Genomic DNA, 22271 nt, shown 5'->3' on the forward strand with positions numbered 1-22271 from the left:
TGGCCAGTAAAGCTGCACTCAACAGATAGCCAGGCAAAGATACAAAACCGACCTGCTGGTTTTCCTGAAGCACACTTTTGGCTATAAAAGCACCGTACAGTCATGTAAATAACAGGTATGTGCAATTTTGACTTTTCACACATGCACAGAAAATGAGTTTTATCTGCAATTGGAAAACGTAGGCCTACATAATTGTGCTTCCCCCTCATTTCTTTTCTTTGCTTTGTCTAAATGCTCAGACATCACCCAGCATGCGTCTGTTGTATGAATACAGGTCATGTTAGCTCCTTGTATCATCTTTTACTCTAGTAGGGGGCCTGTTGGGGGTCTGCTATCGTCACGAGGTTGGGTGTGGTGACACATCCTTTCTCTCCGCCCCGAGGTGTTTGTGTAGCCCAAATAACGCGGGAGTGTTTTTGTGAGACCCGTCCGGCTTGATCACTCAATACACTTTATTAATTTATAATTCATCCCATTACTACTTCAATATCAATATTATTCAATAAATCTGTTTAAAACACTATACAACCTATTTCCCTCCTCTATGTTACGTTACAAGCAGCTGGCGATAAAAGTGAAAGCACATTGCACGATGCAAAATAGGATGGCGTGCGCGTTCGCGGAGCTCCTGCGCTGCGGCAGTTGCCAGGGGAGATAGGAGGGGAGGGGTTTTGATTGGCTGAAGTGGGCCTGTTGCTATGACGACGGCAAGGGGTTTGGTAGCGTTGCCGTGTGCTGTGTGATCTGCGCGCTGCGTGTATGGAGGAAGCAGCTGCTGATCTGATCTCTGACATTGTGTGAGACAGACATCTGAATAAACTGCGCACAGACGTGTCTTTAAACATACCGCACCGAGGCACGCCGTGCATGATTGTAAGTATTTGATCGTTTTTTAATTTAGTGTATTTACATGGTGTTCGGCAGGGTACGGTTTGTGTTTCGAACAAGCTAAAAGTAAATGTGGTCAAGTGACTTTGCTTAGAGCAGCCAGCATGGCAGAGCAAGCGACAGCATGTGGCCAGCTAGCTAATGTTAACGTTACTTCTCTCTGTTCTCCGGGCTCGAAGCTTGAAGAGTAAGGGATATTTATAGCACCAAATAATGGTTATCGTTTGATATATGGAAATAGAATTACTATAATATTCTAGCGAGTTTAAATGTTATGCTAACGCTAGCAGTAGATTTACCTTCACTGACCCATCGAGCAACTGCTATCACAACTTTGTCTCACGGTTGTGCTGGGGGAGCTAACGTTGGTAACGTTACATCTGACGTTAGGGAACTTACTCTAATTAAAGCTAAACAAAATGTAATTAACTAACCGGAGATAAGTTACTTCGTAACGAGTCCCGTGTGTCGGGAAGTGTTGTGCAATAGTCCACGTCATTACGTGTAACTTTGTATTCCTCATTGTGTTACTGGTTGTGGTTGCTTGTGAGTGTAGTCTCGAGTCCGTGGTGATTAATGTCTCAGTATATCTAGCAGTAGCTACAAAGCAGTTAGTTTTCTTTGCTAGCAGCACTTTCAGTCGATCTTTTCCACTGGCTTAGACTCAGTGTGTCATTAAATGTCTTTTATCGCGTAGCTTCTCAGGTTGTAGTAGACAGCGATATTAAATACATTTTTGTTGGTGTTAATTTAAGACACATATCTTCCTTTCATATCTATAAAGAATTTGAAATTTCATGGTATATGTCGACGGTACCAGAGGTTGGGAGGCTACACTGGCTAGCTAAGCACATGATGTAATGGATTATCACAAGATTGTCCCAGATATAGAGTGCTCTACATAGAATGTCAGAGTGTAGGAAAATATCTCTGTGTAAGCCAGTTGGATATACTTTATATGTTGTTATTGAATAGGTCTTCATATATTTTATGTTATTCCACGTGTGTGGTGTTGTCTGCCCTTGGAGTCTCTCTACCTGCTCCCTGACAGTGTTGTATTTACTGGACTGTACAAACCTCATCTAAAATTCATTGTGTGCTCTGAGTTTTCTGTGTATATACAGAAAAAGTGATGGGAAAATGTTTATATTCCTTTGTGAGGTTATGACATTAATGTAGACTGGCTTTCCTTTTTTCTTGCTTGACAGTTGTTAAAGCCCTGGTGATAAATAGAAGACAAAGGCAACAGGAGCTTAAGGGACAGAAAAAGACAAAAAAGAAACAGATGTTGTCAATCTGCCATTATTTTATTGAATCTCCATGGTCATATTGTAGGTCAAACCATCTGTTGTCTTTGCTGTTGTTTGTTGTTCTTGCATGTATCCACTCCTGTACATGTTTGTATGTACTGAAGCCTCTGAAGGGTAAGTACTTTTGCCTCCCAGAATAGAAGAGGGTCTGCTAACTTTACTGACATTCATTACTATAAATAAGACTTGTCGTAACCCAGTGATGAGGTTATTGCTGGCGTGAAATGGCTTTAATAACTATAGGGATCTAAAATATTGTCAGTGGAGTTGAATTATCTTCAGTTGAGGACCATCATAAGGTTATTTCAATTGCTGGAATAGGCCTCTAAGACATTGTAGTTACCATGGGTAGCATTACTCTGTGGTTTGAGGTTCTTTTCTACCTCAGTAAAAGGTGAAATACAGGTGAAATAGGAGGCAGACTGCCCAGTCTTTGTGAATATGCTGTTTTTTTCTTATGGACCTGCTCACAGTGCACAATGTTTGAAAATGTAACTGGTAGACTTGAGAGTCAGATGCTTTTACTAATAATAACTTAAAACTGAAATTTACAACTTGGCCATGTGACAATTGATGACATGAGTCATAGTATCATTTGGTATTTTTGTCTATATAAAACATATAATACATATATAATAATAATATATAATAATAATAATAATAATAATAATAATAATAATGATGATGATGATGATGATTATGATAACAACTTTATTTATATAGCACCTTTCAAAACAAAGTTAAGTGCTTTACAATAAAAACACTTCTTACAAGCAAATAAGAGCCAGAATTTAAGATATAATCCTGACGGTAAATCCTGGTGTGTTGGCATTCTTGTTAAATTCATTTAATTAGATAAGTCTAGACTTTTTGTTCTTATTTAAAAGGGAAAAAACAAAATAGTAATGCCCTGATACCAATGTATTGCTCCATGTCTATGCTCTGACTTGTTCTTATACCAATACAGTAGTAGACACAGTGGTATCAAATATATCTCAAGTTCCTCTAGAAATCTCAAGAATGCCACACTTCATTTCTACAACTTGGTAAACACATTTCTGTCACTTTTCTGAGAAGTTGCTCCATTGTACTGTACTGATGACAGAACAGGAAGATGCTCCTCAGAGGATGTATGACAATAATAAAGCAATGTGACAAAAGAGACCACCACAGCACACCATTTTTATCAAGTGAATTTCTAGTGTACAAAGTACATTTTATATCCGATGGAGCTCTGTTGTCCCATTCAGTCATCACAACATACTGAATATAATGTATGTAGCTTGTAGCTGTTACCCCCTATCTAAGCAAGAGAGGCACAGAATCTGTACTTCAAAATGGTGGTGTTGCCATGTAATCAGTCTTATCACAGAATAGTGTACTCTGACCCAGACTAAATGAAAGGTTGGGTCCTCTAAAATCCACCACGTTCGTTGTGGGTCTATGAGTGTCTGTGGTTTTAAATTCATTACGAAAGCTGACCCATGTGGCAGAATCTTTTGGGATTGCTTAACACAGTCTAAACCTGTTTTCTCATGGACTGGCTAAACAGAAAAGCTCAAAGCTTTCTAACCTACTGTTCTCTGAAAACCCTAATTACTAAGTCATTTGTGACTTTGATTTTATTGACTGTTTTAAATAGTTTGATTGGGGTAACATTATCATTGTAATGGAGGAGGTTGAATAATTTGATGATTGGCAGAATAAGGAAGTTGACAGTCTTTGTTCATTTGAAGTGACTGTATTCCCATAATTATGTTGGTGTGTGCATATTGCAGTGTTTTAACACATTCAAAGTGGAAAATGATTTAAAATAAATTAACAGTGTGTGTTGTAAAGGAAGTGAAAGTAGACTATCTTTGCTAATTTAGTGTAAGTAGTGTATTTTTTTGGCCTAATTATCAGCCAAAAAAGTTTTCATAGCCTGTTTGTTTTTTAATAAAGAATGTGTTGATCTCCTTCTACCTCCCATTATGAGGGCCTTGTGTTGTTAAATTGAACAATCGCATATCTAGCTGAGATCAGTCTCTAATAAGTGAACTCCACCGCTGACTGCTGACGTTGGCCTATCTGGCTTGTGAAGTTGACTGCTTCATGCAGTTTTGTGGTGGCTGGCTTGAGTGATTGGAGCTGCACATGTGTGTTTCATCACTTGCCCACACCCCCTGTGTGTTTTTGAAGGAAGGCTATCCCCAGGAATATGTACACTTCTGTTGTCTCGGGTCTGTGACATTCTGTTAATCAAACATAGGTGGTAGCTCTGAATTTGAGGTGCAAATGTAAACGCCTGCAGAGGCATGTTTACACCCTTGTGCACCCTTCTTTAGTTTCTCTTGTAATGATTTTGTTTTCCTTGCTCAGTTCAGATGATCAATGTTTTTTGTGATGTTTCACATCATTTAGCATCTCCTGATAGACCAGGGTACAGCTAAATGGCATCTATTTTTATCCCCCTAACCTTTCCACTTAGCAACTGTCACTATTTTACAAACTGGGGTCAACCTATTGTAGGTAATGTCATGACATAACAGACAGAACAGGTTGAGAATTTTGAATGTGAATGTTTTGAGTTCCTAGTTCAGTTCTTCCTCCATACACCTACATCTGCGTGTGTGTAACAGAAGTTGCATATTGGGCAGTGTGTGTATTCCTGTTGTGGCGCCCCTCCGTCTATTCCAGTTATTGTTTTACATCTCTTGATTGGTCACAGTGGTTATGCATATGCACTGACTCTATGGTGAGCAGCCCCCCTCCTTCTCTTCCCTGCCCCTCTCTAACCCCTAACTGTCTCTTTGCCTGTCTCGTTGCTGACGGGGTGGACTCAAGACGCAGTCCATTAGGGCCCGCCTCATTGAAAGCACCACTAATGTGACCGTTTCCTTGATTGAGAGAAAGGAAGAGGGAAGCACGGCTGTGTCCTGTGTCACAATGGGCCTTTGTCTCGTCACCCCTGGCTGAATTAACAGGATTTATTTAATTGATGGCAGTATGTCAACAACGATGCAGGCTGACCAGTTTGTGTGCAAATGATCAAGATCTTCAAGGATGTTTGGGGCTGAATGGGGTTTATATTGTCAGTTTACCAATATTGTAGAACCAGTGCCAACCAAGGTGCCACAGAACTTAAAACATTTGTGTTCATTTGTAAAACAATGTCGTCATTAGAAGGTAAAGGGCTGGTTAGGTGTTTGCCTGAAGTTTAATGTACATAAAACGGATGCATTATATACTGTTTTTTTGAATAAGAGTTTTATGCTGGGCTCTGTACTTGAAACAGCTGAATCCATGAATAAGTATGAAGCTCAGTTTACTAGAGCATGTCTAGAGCTTTGCTATTTTTAAAAGTCTGGCATTGTCATCAGATCACCATGGTGATTTATTGCAAAAAAAAAAGTTTGTCGAAAATTTTCAAGTAAACTTCATTTGAGCAGAAGATGTAACAGAGGCCATGCACTTGTGTGGCACCAAAAATGTGTATGCATTCTTTGAGAAGTAAAATAAAAACCTGTTTAATGTTGCACCCTGTAGTTCCTTTGATTTCACCAAGTTGTCCTATGATCATTGCAACTAATTTCCTCTAGTTATAGGAAAGTTAGGGCTGGGTACAATCAAATCTCGCTTTTTTTTAAGCATGGCATATTGAAACTTTTCTCGTACTGAGAGTTGGCATATATGGGCCAACAAGAAATGTTCTTGTAAGCATATTTGTTTTGAGACATTCAACATTGATTATTTAGATAAGTGTAGCTTATTTTGTTTTACAAATACAAAAGGCTGTAATATAACATGCAGATTGCTGACCCTTCAGTTCTGCCAGAAGAGCACTGAGCGCAAGACCTGTTGCCTATCTTTACATTATATTACTGCTACTTACTGTATGTATTTCTTTTCCTCTGTATGCATGTTTGTTGATTTACTCATTTCAGAAGCTTCAGTAAATATTTTCATTCTTTACTTCCAGCTGTCTTCATGCTGTTGTCTTTGGGGGGGGGGATGTGAGAGCCCTGTGTTCCCACTGTATTTGATGTGGATACCTATGAAGGATTCCATCAGAGTTTGCTATGATTCAGGAATGAAGGCTTTTGTCACTTGATTTTCCTGCAGGGCCTTACTTGTGGTTTCAGTGTTTCTTGTACACAAAATTTTATTTGCAAACACATAGTATTAACATGGAAATGTAATCTCATACAGAGCACATTCCTGGAAGGGCTTATGATGAAACTTCAAATGAACTGTTAAAGGCACATTCATTGTGCCTCCAAAAATACAGAAACTTTATAAAAAATATCTCCATTCCGTCGTTTATTACCAGGATTTGGACCCTAGTGGACAGGTGTAAAGCAAATGGTCTGGCAGTTAGTGCTGTTTTTTTGTATATGAGGTTGTTGCGTATGTTGATTGGTGGTGTTTCAGTGTTGTACACTGAACTTACGGCCACATGACCCAAGAGATAAGGTTTCAGTGTTGGCTGGGTGCTGGCATGTAGCCTACTTTAGAAGGCCTCACCTCTGTTGACAGTCGAAGTGCAGTCCTGTGAGTTTGAGTTTGAAATCACTGTATGAAGTTAATGTCTCTGATGAACATCAAAATCATTATTCAATGTTTTGTTTGCTTGTTTTCCCCTGACTGTTAAGTGACTGCATCAGTCAATTCATTAGGTTCAGCTTGGGTGTTTGTCAGCAGTCTATAAGCTACATGCTGGTGGAATTCATAGATTGCCAAAGTAAATACTGCTGCTTCAACAAACGCTACCTCTCGCTGCTCGAGTCCACTGTTTTGGTGTAGAGCAGGCCTAGCTGTCTCTGTGTGAAGTCTGAATTTGTTTTCGGAAAATGAACTTCCTCAACAGGCAGGAGGTGTTTCCTTCCCTCCCGGTCCTCTGTTTGAAACTGTGAGGTGAATACTGAGCACTTCTGAAACATGACTAGAGCAAAAACAACTGCTCCTTTGTATGGGCCAAGTGTGGGGCCAATTGTAATGCTTTTGTGCAAGCTTTTTCATTTGCTTTCACCTCGGGCACTGAGTAGATCGTTTTAATCCATTGAGTAGTTTTATTTAAAAATGTATCATTTAGATGTGCTTTAACAGTAGCCTGATTAGCCTTCACATTAATGGATGCTTCATTTGTTATGACATAATTTGACCCTCTCCCATAAAATAGACTGCCACTTGGCTACCTCACTCTGGAACAGCCTCTCTCTCTCTCTCTCTCTCTCTCTCTCCCACTCTAACTCAACCCCCCTTTGTCTCATTCACATTTTTAGAGCTCCAGCCAGACTGGGTAGTCACCTAAATATCAGTTAGGGATTCAAATAACAGCCCTCGCCATGGGGCTTTGCGACACACCTTTGTGTATCTATTACAAAGAAGTAACTGGTTTGTGTCAACTGGTTTATTTCTTGTGAAGAGGGTGTGGTGTGAGTACATCTGTGTATGAATTCATGCTGTTACATACATACTAACATACGTACATAATCTCTAGAGTTTTTGTTATGAAATCTTGTTCTGTTAATTACATAAAAATTATAAGTTGTATGCAATATTTTACTGAACAAAATAGCTTTTTGGGGCATGGAATGGGTGTTATGACGTGTGCCTTAACGGCACTTAGTCAGTAGTGCCATGACATCCAGGTTGGCTGTGGCCTTTCCCACTGTTCTTTGTCAGACAGGTTTATGGAGAACAGCAGCAGACTGCTGGCCTCAGCATTTTCCGCCTGTATTGATCTCCCCACATTAGCTCTCTCTTCATGCACAGACATGAGCACAATTGCTTCCCTTACAACATTGGCTGCCGTGGCAACCGAGTCCTGATCGTGAGATTAACTCCCAGAAAACATCTCAAACCAGTACCTCTTCATTTGGATGCTGCTATCATCTCCTTTACATTACTCCGTACATATTTGACACGTAAACAGCTTGATTTGCCACTTAAAGCTATCTCCATATGTCTTTGTGTATTTTTGAATAGGCTAAGTGCTTAACAGGATAAAAGAGCAATTTGAAAAGGGGGAAAAATGTGCCTTGGCACCTGCTGTTAGTGCCCGCCTGTTTGCACATGAATATGATGAGGCTGGTGGTGTGCGGGGCTATTTTAACTTGCAGATGAGCCATCAGGTCAGCACCATTGCAGCTTTGGTGTATTTTCAAGGATGAGCTGCAGTCAACAGGCCAGTGCGGCTTATTAGCTCCCTCTCCACTCTTTACACACTAGTGTCCCATTATTCATTGCCTTCCCAGCCGCCTCTCTTTGATGCCTTTTCATAAGAGCAATGATAACTGCGATCATTGCGACAGCAGTGGTAATTGACCAGCTGCAGTCATGGTAAAACACTTCCTGTGTTTGGCTGGATGCAAGGCAGCTTTCTCAGTCGTCCACCCTGCCTCTGTTGATATTCAAATGATGGAGCTACTTTAAAGAGGGTAAGCACTGCCTGGCACCCAAGGGCCCAGCTGAGAGGTCAGGGCTGTGAAGATGGACTGAGGTGAAGCTCTCTTGTGTTTTAAGGTTAATCATAGGTCTGATGCTTTACCCAGGCCTGTGACTTCTTCTCATCTCCCTGCCACAAAACTGAATCAAGTATACAGGCAGTCATTCAATGGCCTGTTGAAGACCCTGTGTCCAGAAAACACTTTGGCCAAACCTTTTAATCAAACAAAGACCCAAAGCAGGCAAGGTCTTTTTTTTGCCACACCTGTGTTGGCCTGTGGTGTACTGTGACCTTAATGTTTGTTATCCGCATGTATTGGGTAACACAGTTGTGGATTTAGACTTACAAAGAATAGCCTAAAGTAGAGCTTCATAGAACAGCCTGGGATCCTTGTCAAATGGCATCCTTACTCATCCGTTCTTTCTCTCTGCCATCAACACAAATATATACATGCTGTGTAAAAAAAAAAAAAAAAAAAAAAAAAAAAATCAGCCCCTCATTGTACCAAAACATTTTATTTTAAAAAGCATTTGATGTTTGCTTTTGCACATGGCTAGCTTAATTCTGAAATGATTTTTGGAAGGATAAAGGATATTGTCCTCTGAAACTGCAGGCTTGTCTGTCTGCATAGTCCCCTTTCTATTTGTAAATTAATTCAGAGTAGAAACCTGTCATGTCGAGGGATATCTTTTTGTGTTTTGGTCTCTTGAGCAGAGATTTTATTTTAACACAAATGGGCAGTTCTCTCGCTGCCTGACATATCTGATTGCTCTACTTTGCTGAGAGCTGTGATTCATTCTAGACTGAGGATAACTTACATAGCCTACCTCACTACCACTGAGTCTCAGCTGGCTCTCTCGGTCTTCCTGTCAGTCTCTTGGTCTCTCTCTCTCACTCTTTCTGTCTTGCTCTGTCCTTCCAGAAAAGGATTTCCCTATTGTTATGTCTCTTCCTATGTTCACTCTGCCTGTTCTTTTGCCTTTGGCCTGGAAAGCTCTTTGACTTACTTCCTTTTTGTTTGTGATCAAAATTGCAGAAGTGTATGTGGTACACAAGGAAATTTCAGTGGTGCAGACAAATTAAAACACAGACAATAAAGGATTGACGGGCAGAATGCAGGGCAAAATGCAGCTAACATGACGTCACCTACAGAACAGACAGGATGTAGTACTGTGACAGAAAAAACCCCACTGAGTATGCTTTAAAGGTTGAATAAATCACACCTTAGATTTAGAAGTCACTCTAAACAAAAATAGGATCTGTCTGCTATATGTTTATCTCCTCATTGAGAGTTGAGTGGTCATTTTGTAAATGCACTAATGCCTCTTTCTTCCCCCTCCTGTCATCGCTGACTGGCTTTGACAAAGTGATTTTTGTGTGTGCGTGTACACTCCCTCTCCTGTCTCACCCACTGTGCAAACACTCTCGAGTTTGACCCAATTCTTATCACAGAATTGAAAAGATATGCCTATCCACCACTCTCTGTGCACCTTTACCTCTCCAACCTTCCCACCCTACTCCTATCTCGGTCTGGATCCAGAACATCCCAGACCACCCTGGACCGGGGCATCTGGTGTCCACCCACGGGTGCAGCAGGAGCATTTTTGTTAGAGGGTGGCTGCTCAGTGGTCGTCTGTAGCGAAGCCAGCCAGCATGGATTACTTATTTTCTTATTGTATCTATATATCTTGTTTGTGGGATTTCTGCTCTTAATTGAAGGGACGGCATGGTTGTCATGGTGACACCCAGGACATAAAGCTTGTTGTGAGCTGAGCCAAAGAGTGATCTCTTTGTGCTCTTGGCCTCACCAACCAGTGTGCAAGACAGCTTGTATTTAATGGTTTTACAGAGTTATTCAGGTTTATTGGATAACATTTATTTTCAGATAAGTACTTACTTATTTTAGTGTGCTGAGATTTGGACATATCTTTTTCTGTGCCTGTATTTAAAGTCATAACTTGATACATTAGGTTCAACTAAAAACTTTGACAGGATCATTGCTGTTGCACAAGATGATATGCCAACAGTTCTTCCTCTGATCCCATGTAAAAAAAAAAGTATAATTTTCTTATTAATAAGGGTACTTGGGTGGAATTGGTCAATGATACAGGGCTCCTGGCAATATTGAATTTCCTAGTGCTGTTAAATGACTGACAACTCCCAGTCTGTAGCCTCTTTACACTACTTAATCTGGCATGTGACAAATTGAGACTTGATCCTGGCTGAATGCAGATCAGTCTGTAAGAGCCATCCACTCTGTAAGATGGAGGCCTTCCACTCATTCCTGTAGTTGTTGGATGGTTTCATGCTCATTTACACATAACGAGCAGCTGGGTCTTGTCTGAAACGAGGTGGGCGTCGAGGAGTGGAGCCTTAAGTTGGTTCAGTTTCTTGAGAGGAGCTCCTCGAAGGTCCTCGGCTGGAGTCAAGAGGGGGGAGAGCTGAGAGCCTCTCTGTCCTCGCCAGGCGTGGAGGAGAGGGGCAGTGAGAGGGCCAGGAAGTGCAATAGAGGCAGACAGGCACAGCTACAGGGGGTGTGCCCCCAGGGAAAACTTAAGAAAACAAGGTCAACGCTTGGAAGAGCACATCATTCCAATATGTCGCATCCAGTTATTTCATACTGCCAACTTTGTTTTGAAATCAGTTTGAAATCAAACTGTGATTTTGTTTATATGCGTGAGCTTTAACATAAACAACCTCTTCTCTCCTCTCTCTCCAGACCTCTTTGATTTAATGGGTCCAATCATTGGGATGTCGCCAGATAAGAAAACGGAAATTCCGGGTATGCAAGAGGAGCGGACAGGGCTCAGAGGTGTTTGTGGTATGGGAACACTGCCTGAGGCGGAGTGTGCGTCCAGTCCGCTGGCGACCAGCGTGGATCGTACTGGAGGTACGGAGGATGAGGAGCTCACCAACCTCAACTGGCTGCACGAGAACCTGCTTCAGAACTTCACTCTGGGAGGTCCAGAAGCTCAGCCCAGCGCCAGTCCCCTCTTTGACATAGAGGGAGACTACGGGTCCAACCAGGGCCCGTCATCCTCCTCCTCATCTTCGTCACACAGCAGAGGCAGGGAGCGGGACTCGTTGAAGTCTAAGCCCCCTTTCTCGTTTTCTCTCCTCATCTACATGGCCATTGAGCAGTCTCCCAGCAAATCTCTGCCTGTTAAAGAAATCTATGGCTGGATTCTGGAGCACTTCCCTTATTTCTCCAACGCTCCCACTGGCTGGAAGAACTCAGTTCGTCACAACTTGTCCCTGAACAAATGCTTCCGCAAGGTCGAAAGGAGTTTGGGAAAGGTAGGTTAGCAGACTGTCTCCTAACTTTCATACACTTCACACAGATTTAAACTTAGAAAACTGCACTGTTTAAACTATGCTTCTCAAAACTGCTGTCATCGCATCATTGTTTGATGCTGTGATGTTAAAATTTCCGAAGGCCAAAATGTGTCTGCTTTGTTTAGCAAAACACTGTTGGCGAACAGTGCGTTGCAGTGTGAAGCTGCAATGTGGATCATGTGACAGTGTCCGCGACTGTAACACAGCCGCAGGGTCCTCTGACTCTGCTGCGATAAGGGTGGAATCCAGTCAAGGTCACAGATACTCCTTCAGAAGAAATGCAAACGCAGCACACTAAGATAGACTTTATCTCCTGAAACACTACAAGGTAGTGCAACTGTTTTAACTACGGGGAAAAGCATCCCACTGCAAGAAGGAAGCGAACGTGAACTAAAGTACAGAGACGAGTTTGTAGGAAGAATCTTTGTCAGCCTGGTCCTGGAAGAGTTACGTTTCACTCACGCTCATTTGAGAGAATGTTGCCCTTCTCATATGCACATCCTGCACAAACGTTCTTGTGAACTGAATGGGAAATGAGTGAAACGTTTGTTGTGAAATTGTTGATTTACTTCCTCATATTGGGAGTTTAACATCATAAAGTCAGCTCATCTGCTTCATCAAGAATGTGGGGGTGTGGTTTGATCATCAAATATGACAGTGGCTTGGTAACATAAACAAACACCCCAAAGCTGTCCTCAGATGTTGCAAAATCCCGATTGGTGCATGGAAGTACGTGACATCACTTGTTTCCAACTGAGCCCTGCCTGCTTCACTTTTCTAGTTAGAAAAGAACAGGGGATAAATAACCAAAACTGTCCTAACTTTGACAGAAAATGTTGTGTTCATGTAGGACCCCATCGCTCATAGTATGAAGCTAATTAAAAAATAGGTTTTCAGGGCATTTAATAGAGCTTAAGTGCTGAACATGTCAATAGTAATACATTTTAAGCTTTTTTGTTTTGTTTCTCTTCAGTATGGTTTGCATTTGTTGCTCAAGGTTAAGAGAGTGGAAGGAAGGTTTCTAAGAGTACAGTCACACCTGTGTCAGACTTGTACTGTACTGATCCAGGGAGATGACACAATGGTAGCCATATTGAGCTTCAGTATGAGTTCAGACTTGTGACCGGTAGAGCCCGTGGTGCCAAGGCTGTGCCTGGCTAAGACCTCATATTTTCCCACCATGGGAGGGGATGGCGGTTAGCACTCAGCGAGTAGCAACATGGTGAGGTGCAGGCCGCTCAGCATGCAGGTGCACAGCGTGAGCCCTTCGTCTGCTGAGAGACCAGCACCAGTTTCACATGACACTGGCTGGTGGTTTCCGTTGCCATGGAGACATTTCCTTCTTCCTGCATCAAGGCTGGTTGGTAATCTGAGTCAAGGTTATTCTCCTCCCTCCCTCCCTCCCTCCCTCCCTCCCTCTATTCTCCCTCTATTCTCCCCCTCCTCCCCTCTATTCAATACGCCGCCATCAGATAAAGTGACAGTTAACACACTCCCGCACACATCACCAACAGACAAATTCATTCCTCACACAGTGCTGTGGAGCAGTTATTTCCTCCTTTTGTTGAGGCTGTTAAGGAATTCTTCGTTATGCATTTGCTATTTTCCACTGTTTTGTTTATAATGTAGTGCTCCTCTAAGAGAATTATTAATAAGAATTATTGCTTTAAAGTTTTTGCCATTAGTAAAATGAGACTTACTTCGAGCCCTCTGACAAATAACTCATGCATCGTGCACTCGTGCATCATTTTGGAATAGGATTTGAGCATGTCTTTCTAGAAGGTGCTATGAAGCTTATTGTTGAGAAAGTGATTGCTTTGCCACAGTGACTAATCTCTAAAAGATTAGGGTTACACTTTACCTTTTTCCTGATAAATAATGATAATATGTAGTGCTGCAATTACCCATCTGTACAGATCACCAAAATTGATTGGTAACTCTCTCATTGAATCTTTAAAGGTACTATGTGGATTTTTTTGACCACTGATAGCACAAATTAAATGTTTGTACGAGTGGGACCTTGTTTTGTTTGCATTGTGCACATGCACAAGAATGCACATACCAAGCGCGCATGCACATTGGCGACGTGATGCTGGTGGTTTCACACTATTCCACTAACCGACAGATGGTAGCAGTAACGTGAAAAAGGCATATTAATGCACGTGAAGGCAGTGAAAAAGTTTGCAAGCTAACAAATGAGTATAAACAATGCATAATTTTACAGCTGTATTGTTTGCAACATGTTTGTTAGGCTTGAAGGATACACACAACAGGTTCTGCTGAGAAACACTGAATTAAAACATAACTTTGTTTGTTTACAAGAAAACACGGTACATTTAACTTTGTTTAAATATAACCAAAGGACCAATCAGAATAAATTCTGGACAAACCTATGGCAGTTCTGTAACACATTTGTGTAATGGTGAGGAATCAGGACTTTGCTTTCCCTATATAAGAACTAGATCTAGATTTATTGTAAATTAAAATTCCCCTCAGTTTGTAGCCATAAGTTTGACTCTCCATGCTCTTTACTACAGGCCAATGGAAAAGGTTCTCTCTGGTGTGTTGACCCCGAGTACCGCCCCAACCTGATTCAAGCCCTTAAGAAGCAGCACTTCCCTGCCGCACATGCCTTCTGCACACCACCCGCCTCCCCACCCAGGTAAACTTTCATCAGCCACTCTCTGGATGTTGTGAATTATGAGTTTGTATTGGCTTTGATGTTGCAGGAAATTGATGTCAGCTAATAAAACCAGAATTGGCACATCAGCCCTATCTCTGTCAAATCAGTATTACCATATTTCATTTATTTGTTGGACTTGTTAGCGAAGCATACAGGTTTTTGTTTCATTGTGGAGGTCTGTATTTCTATTTCTATTTGTCTTTTCTTTTCATCTCCTTTGCAAACTCAAAATCTGACAATGTCTTTTATTTACCTTCTGCAGTGCCTCCTCACCTCCTCGCCATCTCTTTCTACAAGGCTGCTCATTCAAAGGTGAGACCGAAGCAAACTTATCCCAGTTCTTAAGTTTGGATATGTACAATAAAAGCTGCCTGTCCAGCAAGAATGTATGTATTGAACTCAGTCAGTGCAGTTTTTTAGTTTGTGTTTGTGCAGTATTTTGATTATGTTGTCTTTGCACATTTCAGCCCCAGAACATTCAGCATCACTGTGCTTTTATCCTCAACTCTTGGTTTGATTGATGCCTCATGTAGACCATAATGTTGAGAGCTCCCAGTCGTTGTCTCAGCCTCCTCTCCCCCCCCCCCGCCTCTTGGATTTGTAACCTTGACGACAGGCAGAGGTTCTGCTGGTGCAGAGTGTCGAGCACTCAGTCTCACTGTAATCATTAATAATTTAGAGCCCCAGAAGTGAGCTATGAGGCTTTTAGACACTTTGTCAGGTCTGAAAAGATCGGATGCACTCTCAATATCAGTGGCTTGAATTTATCCTCTGGTCTGCATATCTAATCCGTTCAGTAAGCATTGATTGGGTCACTATGTCTCTAGCTTAAAATTAGTGTAGGAACCCAGTCCTCCCAGTCCTACTAGAGATGCCATGCTCCCATGCTTTCACACCTCAGGACTGACCGTCATGCATGTTCTCTCCTCTTCCAGAGTCTGACATTGATGCTGCCACTGCCATGATGCTCTTAAACTCTGCCCCCGGGCACCACGTTGACCCATGTAAGAGAATCCACAAGCAGCCATACTTTCACCTATTCTTCCAACTCTTTGTCTCCTGCTCCTCACATACCACCCTGTCATTGCTTAAATCTTATTTCATTTTGTGTGCTTTAATTTGTGATGTGATGTGTCACCAGTTTTTACAGGCAAAATGTTGGTTCTTGCACAGTTCTTACTCGTACCTGATTGCATACAATTTGTCCTGCAGGCATTCTTTTAAAGATATATTAAAGGAATAGTTCAACCTTTGGAAAATACTAGAACCAGCAGTCGGTTAGCTTAGCTTAGCACAAAGACTGGAAGTAGGGGGAAACGGCTAGCCTGGCTCTGTCCAAAGGTGACAAAATCCACCTACCAGCACCTCTAACGCTTACTAATTAACATGTTATATCTCGTTTGTTTAATCTGTACAAAACCCAACGTGTAACGAGGACAATTCCCTGTTTTACGGGGGGTTATGTGCCAGACTATTTTTTTTGGCTGGAAGCAGTTGCCAGGCAACCATTGGAGACTCTAGGAAGTTACTGGTCCCAATCTAACTCTCTCTGCCACAAAGTGAATAAGTGATATAAGTGATAATAAGTAATATTTCCCAAAATGTTGAACTATTCCTTTAACATATGATTGATTCTAAAATGCTTTGGGAGAATATTATGCAAGCTAAAGTTTGTGTTTGTAGTGCAGGATCTTTCTACATTAATCATGAGTTTTTAAATATGGTCGTGATTTTTTTGAAAATCAAACTTACTGGCTGTTACTGCTTATATTTTACATTAGATCATAATTTATTTAGCCTGTACTTAATTCATTTGATTCAATGACTGGCAAAGCCCTTTAAGGATAATTTTAGTGTGATTTGGTTTTGATAATATTTGTACTTTCCCCATCAGTGGTAATTCTGCTTTAACATGCATGCAACAAGATATTTTTAAATCAGGTTTTCCCTCCTGGGCCGAGACAAGTCTTAGTTCTGCTTTATACTGGTAAACAAAGCAAGCTAAAGCTATAGTATGTGTTCCACGGTGTTTGATTTCTGCCTTTTCTTCTTCAGAAAAAAATAAATAAAAATCAACCAAAAACAGTTTACTGTAAAGTTACATTAGGATTTACTTATTATTAGTCACAACCTATTTTAAACAAATTAAAGCGAGACACTTTCCCAGCTAGAGTCTGTAAAATAAGTTTTACATGACTATAACATCACTCTTTCAATCTTCTGCTCTCTAAGGCAACTCAGACAGCCCACTGGACCTCTCCCGACCCGACTCTGTCCTGGTGAGCAGTGATCCAAAGCAGGACCACAACTACAGCAGTGTAGCCCTGCAGCGCTGCTCCTCCCGTTCCTCCTCCTCGTCTCTTTCCTCCCTGGACGAAGGAGGCTGCGACCGTAGGCAGTCCCACCGTGCCGGCAGCGAGGGCTTCCACAGTGACGAGGACTCCGACCTCTGGGACGAGAGGGGTGTCCACCAGACTTCTCGACGTCCTCCCGCCATCAAGTGGCCCACCGGTAAGAGGCCACGGCGTGAGGTCAAGCCAGAGCTGGATGAGGAGCTGAAGGAAGCCGCTGGGTCCTTGCTGCACCTCGCTGGTATACGCAGCTGCATGGAGGGCTCCAAACGCACTGTCAAGAGCACAAAACTTAACAGGAAATGAAGATTTTTTTTTTCCCCCATCAGACTCCGGACCCTGTGAACCCTAACCTCTGACCCCTGATCGTGTGTCCCAGTGTGCCTCCTTCTCCTTGATCGTTCATTGGCCATTTTGAGCCTTTTTTTTGTTTGGGAATATCCCTGTCCAACAAAACAAATGGCAATAGTATCGTTCACACAGGAGAACAAAGCCATATAGAGACTTTTGTAACTCTGGGGTAATTGCTGGGGGTGGGTGTTATGGGCTATGGAGAACCATCAAGAAACCTATCCAAAATGACCTGCCTGCTTCTGTTGGATTAGAAGATTGTGATTCAAGAATTTTTCTCTGAAAGACAAAATGGGAAAAGCTGAAGGTTTTATAACTCAAAGCGTTGCATGCTTCCTCCTCAAACCTGTATCCTCTTCCAAGTGAATCTATTTATGAAGCGAATGAGTGCATGTTTGTAACAGACAAAATCTAACCTCCTGGTGTTATCAGTTTCTCCTTTTCGTGCTAAAGACAAAAAAATGCCACTGTTTTGAAAGGAATTCTTGCTCTATGAATCCTCTTGTAAGAGAGATGCAATAATTAATCCACAACCTTAACTTTTTTGACATTATTTCATGGTGGTATTTTTCAGAGTTGAGTATGCTAGTTAAACTTTACAATTAAGAGAATGAATGGGGTAGTACTATGATCTTGTTATGCGATAAACTTATTACACATGAGCTCTAGCTCTATTTCAGGATAAGCAAGATGTTGAAATAGTATTACTCTGCCACTGCCAAATTTGGTTGCAAAGTTAGCTATACTACTTCGCTCAGTTTTGTGCGGCCATTACAGTGCTATACAAATGAAAATTGTTTTCATTTTTTTGCAAATCCACTGCTCACCCTGTCAATCCCTTTCATTCATCAGTGTGTTTTTGACATTTATGTGCAGACAGAACATTTATTCACTTGTTTGGTGACAGCCTATGCAAAGTGAACATCTGCCGTGTATTGCCAGATGTTCATTGTGTGTTCATAGGTTATCCTTCATAGATTTGATTTGATTTTTGTGTGTGTATCATGGTGCATGTTGACTTCAGCCTGAACCTGAGATGAGGGTCATGACGGAAAAGAGTTTGAAATGGTCAAACACTTTTCTTTTACTGACAAAGTAGTCATACTGCTCCAATGAATGTGATTGGTGTAATGGCAGATCTCCTCGCTACAGCTGTATTGTAGGGCTGCTTGGTACTCTGCGTGCTTCTGGTCCTTTTGAATGCAGAGCTGGTTAATAGAAATCGGGGGGACAGAAAATTACCACAGCTTCTTGCTCCATTATTTGGGTTTGCAGTTTGATTATATCCCCCTGTGTTCTCCTTGTTTTTTGAACCATGTACTTTAGATAATTACAAAATTATACAGCAGATTTTCTGTTTGCTGATCCTGTGGCTAAATTAATTCACAACTTGAGGGAAGGTACAGAGTATAGAGCCTATTCAAAAGAACAAGAAGGGGACAATACAGTCATCGCTGGAGAGAACTGGACTTTGTATGTGCAGTCGCTCACAGGTGAGATGTTGAAGACCTGTGCTGCCCTCGTGTTGTGCCCTCAGTTCTGTCTGGCCTCCAGTGTTTCATCCTTGCTCTTCCTCCTAGAACAAAATAAGGAAGTGCATGCTTCTCAAGCTGTGAAATGGAGTGTTTATTGTCAGTTGATTGCATGCAGTTTACAGAGGGGAAGTTGCGAGCCACTTGTGTAAAAGGCCTCAATTCTCATTTGAGCTTTTAAAAAGGCTGTATACTCGCAGCATACAATACAAGGTGGCATGGAAGCGCACAAGCTGAAATTTAGATTGTTTTTTCCCACAGTACTAAATCACATTGTGTCACAGTTAGTATAGCATGCATGGTCAGTGCCAAACATTTTCTTGTGCCACTGATGTAAAACTGCAAAGGGCCATGGACACTATATTCCCCTGCTGCCACAATGTAGTTGTGATTTAGAGTAACAATGCCCTAGTTTTCTGAATCATCCGAACAGGAAATGGGAGAGGAATCTGGTCAGTGCAGTGACTTAACCAATCTTTTGGTTTATTTTTGTCGCTTTAGAGTGGGAACTGTTCTTAGCAGAGTACGCTGCAGTTCTCAGAAGTAATACTTGCATACACTGGTCTTGTTTAGCTGTGAAAAAAGAACTAATTATTGTTCATTAATCATCACCTTATTTATGACATTAATTTATGGGATTATTGAATGCATACTCTATCAAACACTGGTCATTTGAAACAAATGACTAGGCACATTAATTTTTCTCCCTCTGTGAACTCCTCTTAATAAGTATTTTGTTTTTCTCTTTGTTTTATTTTACAGCAATACACCTTTTTTTCTTTCACTATGTTATAGTGATTAAGTATTTTGCCAATGTCTATTGTCTTTAGAGCGGACGTTTTTTTGTTTGTTTTTTTCAATTTAACCATGACTGCCAGGTTTTCTTGATGTTTTGTTTTGCTTTGTGTTATGCTGGATAGAAGACAGTTAATTAACATTGATCCTGAAACCTTTTGTTGCCAAAATTGATGTACAGCTGGGGTATAAAATTTAAGATGGACACATTCCCCAAATGCTGTAGAAGTTCTTTAAAGATGATTGAATCATTTTTGCATTCGTCTCATGTTTATGTTTAGATATTATGACTAGGTAGTCACAAATTGAAGATTAGCTCTCGATCTCATCACTCATTTGAAAAACAAATTACTGCCACTCATTACTCATGCTTCCAGGTATTGTTACGGGATGTTGAAATGTTTTCACTGAAAACTGGATCAGACTAATTCAGTCCCCCAGGCTGCTGCTGTGTAGTTTCAGACCTACATTTAAGTATACGGACAAATGCAGAGAAATTATGGAGAGACTTGTAGAGGAAAATGTCACTCATTCTTTCTGTAGCACTTGCAAAAGAAATGTTATGTTGGTCTCAAAGTGACACTGAGCCAGTGAGTTGATCTGTGGATGAGCTACCGAAACGTTTTGGGGTCCAACTTACCCAACACAAAACCCAGTTGCTTCATTGCTCAACAGCTGTTCTTGAATATTAATTATGTGATTCTCCAACCCAGTATCAGTTTGTGTCAGTTATCTGCCATGTCTATTGGACCGACACACCTTTTGGTTTTTGTATGCTAACCTCTGTTGATAAAATGTTTATAAGATTTATTTTCGCCAAAGATATGCAATTGCATTATATATGGTATTACAAAATATTAATAAAAACCTGTTCTTGTTATCCCTGTGAGCATCTCTTTATTCCAGTCTGAGCTGCAGCTCGTCTTCAGCATTTTATCACTGCAAATAAGACTTGACATGTTTTTTGCCCTCCAAACTCTCCTCCACAACACAAGAATGCCATCACTTTACATTAGCAGCCTACACTTGCAAAATTTTTGATCAACATTGCCACCTGCTGTGAAGGCCACAAGATCGAAATTCTAGCTAATAATAGTCTGTTCTTTAGAATAGCTACCTCTCCATGTGGCTGCTTTCTCAGTTTTCACATAACCATGTTACAGCTGGCAAATATTTCCCACCAAGTCCAGCAGTTCAGAGCTGTTTTGACTGCACAAGCTGTGCTCAGCATTATGTGTGGCGGCTCCACCACACTTTCCCTTTTTCTTCTGCATTTCTTTTGAATGCACCAACATGGCAGACTGCCAGAAATGCACCTCACATTAATGTAAATTCCACGGCTGTGCCAGTGATGGATGCATCATCAGATGTCCTAACGACACTCTTCGTTGTAAGTTAATTAGTCATGGAGGACTGTGGGATGAACACAGTGTGACCCTGAACAAGGGCTTGTCTGACTAGCCTCAGGCCCATTGGCACAGCTCTATTGTTCAATAGAGTCCTGTGTGTCGACTGGAAGAGGGGGGCTTCTCCCTACTGACTGCCTCAATTCAGCTGGAAATCAGAGCAGCATCACCTCCCCCCCTCCCACACGGCCCTAGCAACCACGCCACGCCGACAGTTGCCAGGCAACCAGACAATGCTGGAGCCACTGGCTGTGGTGTGCGTGTTAGAGAGTTTGTGTTTTGCCTGCATGCATTTAAGATCAGGAGTAGTGAAACAGCAGCAGAGGAAATGGAAATTTGTTGGTACAAAACATTCAAACACATTTAACAGCTGATAGACCAAGAACTCCACAGTTATGATTTCTTCAAAGAAATAGAAATACTATGTGGTGAAAATATGAAGAGATTATTATGGATTAGGTGAAATTAATCGTGTAGGATTTGAGCAGTGATGGCTGCATTAGCAACATGTCATTTCACTTCTAGGCTAAACGAGGTCATGTGCCTTTTAAAGGGAAATGACAGAGACTATACTTCACAGTGCTACAACCTGCTTGTGATTTCTAACCTTGTTTTTTGTTAATGCAATCCAAAACACACACAAACTCAGCAGTAAATAATTTATCAGTGACATCACAGCCCTTAATGGTAAATGGCATTAGGTCTAGCTAAAAGGAGAGGAAATGATGTTATAATGATAGTATCTCCAATTTCTATTCTATCTATCTATATCTATAGTGGTGGCAGAAGTACTTTAATCCATTACTTAACTAAAATTAGTAATGCTTGAGTATAAAAATACTTCATTACAAGTAAAAGTCCTGCATTCAAACTGTTACATAAGTCAAAGTACACAAAGTATAAAATATGTAATAATGCAGAATTGTCCCCTTTCAGAGTGTCATATTATTTTATATAATCAAGTTATTGGAATATTATTATTGATTCATTAGCTACTTTAATGAATTACTATTGTGTAGTTTAATGCATCATATTTTATTTGTTGACCATATGTTTTGTATCTGCTGAACCTGCAAAGTAGTTTGCACCTAATACTGTCAGATAAATGTAGCTACTGGAGTAAAGAGTAAAATATTCCCCTCTGGAAGTATAAAGTAGCATTACATGGAAATACTTACAGTTTAAGTAC

At 41.1% G+C, this 22271-nt stretch overlaps 1 protein-coding gene across 1 annotated transcript; it reads left to right on the plus strand.

Moving 5' to 3' along the window:
- Positions 1 to 712: 712 nt before the first annotated feature.
- Positions 713 to 20556, plus strand: foxn2a (forkhead box N2a). Its single transcript, XM_044215529.1, has 6 exons — positions 713 to 873; positions 11348 to 11925; positions 14502 to 14626; positions 14910 to 14959; positions 15583 to 15651; positions 16880 to 20556. Exons 2-6 carry the CDS (start codon positions 11362 to 11364, stop codon positions 17302 to 17304), a joined length of 1233 nt encoding a protein of 410 aa, XP_044071464.1. The 5' UTR covers positions 713 to 873; positions 11348 to 11361; the 3' UTR covers positions 17305 to 20556.
- Positions 20557 to 22271: the final 1715 nt, after the last annotated feature.

Source organism: Siniperca chuatsi, linkage group LG11 (assembly GCF_020085105.1).
Source record: "Siniperca chuatsi isolate FFG_IHB_CAS linkage group LG11, ASM2008510v1, whole genome shotgun sequence".
Classification (NCBI taxonomy): Eukaryota; Metazoa; Chordata; class Actinopteri; order Centrarchiformes; family Sinipercidae; genus Siniperca; species Siniperca chuatsi.

Bases quoted from the DNA above. Each gene is read 5' to 3' on its own strand.
- foxn2a (XM_044215529.1), top strand. From the start codon at position 11,362: ATGGGTCCAATCATTGGGATGTCGCCAGATAAGAAAACGGAAATTCCG. The intron at 11,926-14,501 runs GTAGGTTAGCAG...TCTTTACTACAG, and splicing joins TCGAAAGGAGTTTGGGAAAG to GCCAATGGAAAAGGTTCTCT. The intron at 15,652-16,879 runs GTAAGAGAATCC...CTGCTCTCTAAG, and splicing joins CGGGCACCACGTTGACCCAT to GCAACTCAGACAGCCCACTG.